The 4264-nt window shown below is 35.7% G+C and overlaps 1 protein-coding gene across 1 annotated transcript; it reads right to left on the bottom strand.

The window, feature by feature from the left end:
• Positions 1–993: 993 nt before the first annotated feature.
• Positions 994–1737, bottom strand: LOC135215930 (uncharacterized). The gene has a single exon (XM_064250885.1). The coding sequence runs from the start codon at positions 1735–1737 to the stop codon at positions 994–996; it is 744 nt and encodes a 247-aa protein (XP_064106955.1).
• Positions 1738–4264: the final 2527 nt, after the last annotated feature.

The following is a 4264-nucleotide window of genomic DNA, read 5'->3' as shown; positions in this document are numbered from 1 at the left end:
CAGATTGACGAATACCAACACTTTCTAAATCCCATAATTTTCTAACTTCACAACAAGAATTAATAGGGATTTCCTCTACTTCTATTCTTGAACAACATACATTTGATGTAGTAATCTCATTAGATTCTACATTGTCATAAGACCAACTAGGAAGAGGTCCAAAAATTAGTGCACCACCAGAACTATTCAATATCTGTATTCCAGAGCAAATTTGACTGTTCTGAATGAATTTTCCACAGTAATCAGCTCCAATGACTAATTCTATACCATTTACTTCATTTGAATTTAAATCATTATCTGCTAATTTTATGCCTTTACTCTTCAAGAACGCAGCTGAATTACTTAATCCTGGAGAATAAATTCTGGAATTAACTCTGTCGAATGCAATGGCATTAATGACAGTACGAATCTTACCTAGTCTCACCACAACTCTTACTATATTACAATTTACTTCCATGGCATCACTGCCAAATGGTTTTACCTTTAAGGCTACTGTTGCTATGGAAGATAGACTAAGCTTATTGGCTAATTCCGTTGCAATAAACGTTCTTTGCGCACCAGAATCAAAGAGTGCTCTCTCAAAGGAACGATGTCCATTCCCTGACACAATTACATTAGCAGTAGGAAGAGCAGTCTGAACAGAAATCTTATTAGTCTGAGAATTATCAATTCCCAAAGAAGCAGTCATAACTACTGGGGAATCACCTTTACTAACATCACCTTTAGAATCATTATGAGATTTCCCAGAATTAACACTTGATTTACTAACATTAGTACCATTTACACTCAACTTTGGTGGAGCAGGATTAACAGAGTTTTCTGTTTTCTTACAAATCATATATTACATTTCGGCTTATTTCTACATTCAGAGATTAAATGACCTCCTTTGAGGCAAGCAAAGCACAATCTTAAATATTTAACTCTGTCCCTTCTACTATCAATGGATTTGAAAGTCTTACAATCGAGAGAGGCATGGCTCGATGAGCAAAAACACTAATTATTGTAAGGACTACTATTACTAGGTTTACTGTTACTTGGTTGTGCTCTCTGCACGTTTTGCACATTTGAGGGAATCACTTTAGAAAATTTGCCCTGATCTCGTCTTCTCTTATTAGAATTCTCACCTTCGTAACAAAATTCCATTAATTCACAAACATATTTCAAACCTGAGGAAATTTGCTTTAAATCAAGAGACATGCTATTATGCTTATTAGCTATAGCCTTACGTGTTTCAGGCGATAATTTCTCGCATATTATACTAGAGAAAACGGAGTTCATGGCCTCTACATCTAAATTCAATGTGTTCATTTGTAGAATAATCTTCTCATATTCCAATTTGAACGTGTTCAAATCCTCTATTGTATGACTGGGAGGGACTAAATGTGTTAACTTGGACATAAGTCTACGTTTCAATTTTTCCTTATTATCATACTTCTTAAGGGTCTGAATAGCTACTGAATAATTGGCATTAGTGACAAGCAAACCTTCTATGGCTTTAAAGGCGTTATCCCTTAAACTAGCTCTGAGTATAGAAAACTTAATCACATCGGAAATATCCCTACGATCGTGAACTAAACTGTTAAATATATCCCAAAATGCAAGCCATTCTTCCTCCCCACCGCTAAATTCAGGTATCTTAATTGCTGGGAGTTTAGGGGGAGGGAGAGGGTTAGTGGGAGCCGAAGGAGGCGGCAAAGCGGGCCGTTGATTAATATCTCCCGTGTCAATCTCGCTCATAGTTTTCTGTGTAGTAGCAATAGCTTTCCTTACACATCTAGTTATAGCTCTATAACTTCTACATAACCTCTCATATTCACTATCCTGTGAAATCGTCGTAGACCCTCAGTAAGACAACTTTCATACATTACAAGGGTCGATTTTGGTGTATCGGTATCACCAATGCAGCTACCTGCCTCATCAAGCAAATCTTGTAAGGAAATAATTTCCCCTTCAATAACTATCCTAATCTTGGAATCCATTATCTTGTTAATGGATCAATAACAAACTTGCACAAATATCAAAAATGTATGGCAAATTATCTAAACCTGATTGAAATATAACATCCACTGAATGCTAGATAATTTGACCACGTGGTCTTCATCAATTCACAAAATACATCTGCTCACGAAAAATCCTAAGTTCACAAAATGGCTACGAAATTCAACAAGAATTTCTTCACAGAGTAATCACTAAATACGAACAATAATGTTCCATAAACAACAGATTACTTGGCAAACACTCCAAGTAATTCAATACCTTACCCTGCTCACCAAATAACTTTGGACACGTGCCAGCTATACTAAAATGACTTTAAAGCCAACCATCACCAACGTGAACTTTATCGCAAATTATCTTTAACATTAAAAAAAATCGTTTGTGAATCGTTATGGCATCCGGTTCGTTCGAAGGACCAGCAAAGAATGTGGTGAAACTAAACTGAATTTTTGGGGCCACATTCGGTTAGATTTCATTCAACCTTAAGCCCTCCTGCACTAGCTTTGAATGAGACCAAGTTACAGTGCTGAGGAGTCTAGTAACTTACTTAAAGTCAAGAAACCTTGCATTTTATTCAACAAAAGTGCAGTTAAGAAACAATCAACTGTATTTCCTGCACCAATTCTTTTTGGGTGATGCCACACGGGTTCACAAAGACGCATTTAAAGTTTTAATACATATAATTAATATTTAAAGAACAGAACAATTATTCAAATTACGTTAAGAAGCAAGAAAACTAACACATTACTGCAAAAATTATTAACAAAACGTTACGTTACTTCGATAGAAATAAAACTTAAATGGCAAACAGGATCTCAGAATATCCTAATGAAGAAGTTACTGCAATGGCGACGACGATTCACGAGGTGATGTGGCTGGATCTTACAAGAATATCTTCTTTTACTTGCCTTCGTGGAGTCAGATGCTAGAATCAGAGAGCTTCACCTTTCCACCCTAGAAGAAAACTCGGGAGGAGTATATTGCATAACACAGTTGTCACATATACAAAATTACAGGGTTACGTAACAAACATCAACTTAAAAACAAACATCAAGTGCTTTAATCGTAACCCAACATACAAAAAAAAAGGGATTTCGTCCAGAAGGCAAGCATAAATTACTGGCATGTGCCCTTACAATAAGAAAATAATATATACATAGTCTCCACAGGAAGAAGTTTGACAACACTGTAATTATACGTCATCTAATTATATAGAGATGGACAAAATATGCAAAAAAAGTGGTTTATTACTTTGAATATCAATGTACTAATTTATTCCAACTCATTGCTATAGTTAATATAATAAAACTACTTCTGTGGAGCAAAATAATCATATAACGTATTTCCATAGAAACTGGGAAATTTTATTCAAAACAAGTACTCATAAAAAAAACTAGGAAATTTTATTCAAGGGGAATAAATGGCAATTTTTGACATGTATGGTACTTTTCAGTATTGCTTCGTATGTTTACTGGTGCAATTTAACGCGACTGTGATCGAGGTATTTCCCTCACTGGTTATTAGACATTTCATAGTTTTCGAATAGTGATACTCAAATTCTAACGTATCATAACTCTTATCTTGATAATTTTTATTAATTTTTTTAGAAAATGTCAGAAGCACGCCACACTTTCTATTACGGTGTGACTTAGATTGAAAGATTTCCCCCATTCCCCTAAAACGCTAACTTTGGTGCACAAGAGCGCGTGGGACGAGGTTGGATAAATATTACTGCAAGTTCTGTGTTATTTACGCAGGTTCACCAGATAATTTGCATTTTCTGTGATTGGATTTAGAGAAGAAAACGAGGAATAGAGTTCTAATGAGCGAGATACTGTGTTAGCTTTAGTTGTGTGTATAGTAGTATATAGTGCGGATAAATTTTGTAAATACGTAATGGTAGTTGTTTGGGAGGGAGTCCATATCTATGAAACCGATGGGCGTGGCTGGGCAGAAGTCTGTTAAATCACTTAGAGGTCGATCTGATTCGTATCGTATATATTACAGCATTCCGAGGAGGAGCTGTATTATGAATATTGATCTTGTCAAGTGGGCTTTTATGTGATAGTTATGATTAGCGTCGTTTTGGCTGCCTCCACACTTTACTACCAGAGTGACATAACACCTACGCTAGGAAGCAGATGTGATCTGGTATGTTTCATGTTAACATATATGTAAGGAATATATTAAATAAAGAATGTATGTATACATTCTGTAGTGCCATGCATGAGTAACTAGGCCAGAGACCAAGGAGGTTAGGCAGGAAAGA

Source organism: Macrobrachium nipponense, chromosome 5, assembly GCF_015104395.2.
Source record: "Macrobrachium nipponense isolate FS-2020 chromosome 5, ASM1510439v2, whole genome shotgun sequence".
Taxonomy (NCBI): Eukaryota; Metazoa; Arthropoda; class Malacostraca; order Decapoda; family Palaemonidae; genus Macrobrachium; species Macrobrachium nipponense.
The sequence above is the reverse complement of the archived record's forward strand: the minus strand, read 5'-3'. Positions and strand labels throughout refer to the sequence as shown.

Coding starts and splice junctions, on each gene's coding strand:
- LOC135215930 (XM_064250885.1), bottom strand. CDS start 1,737: ATGAGCGAGATTGACACGGGAGATATTAATCAACGGCCCGCTTTGCCG.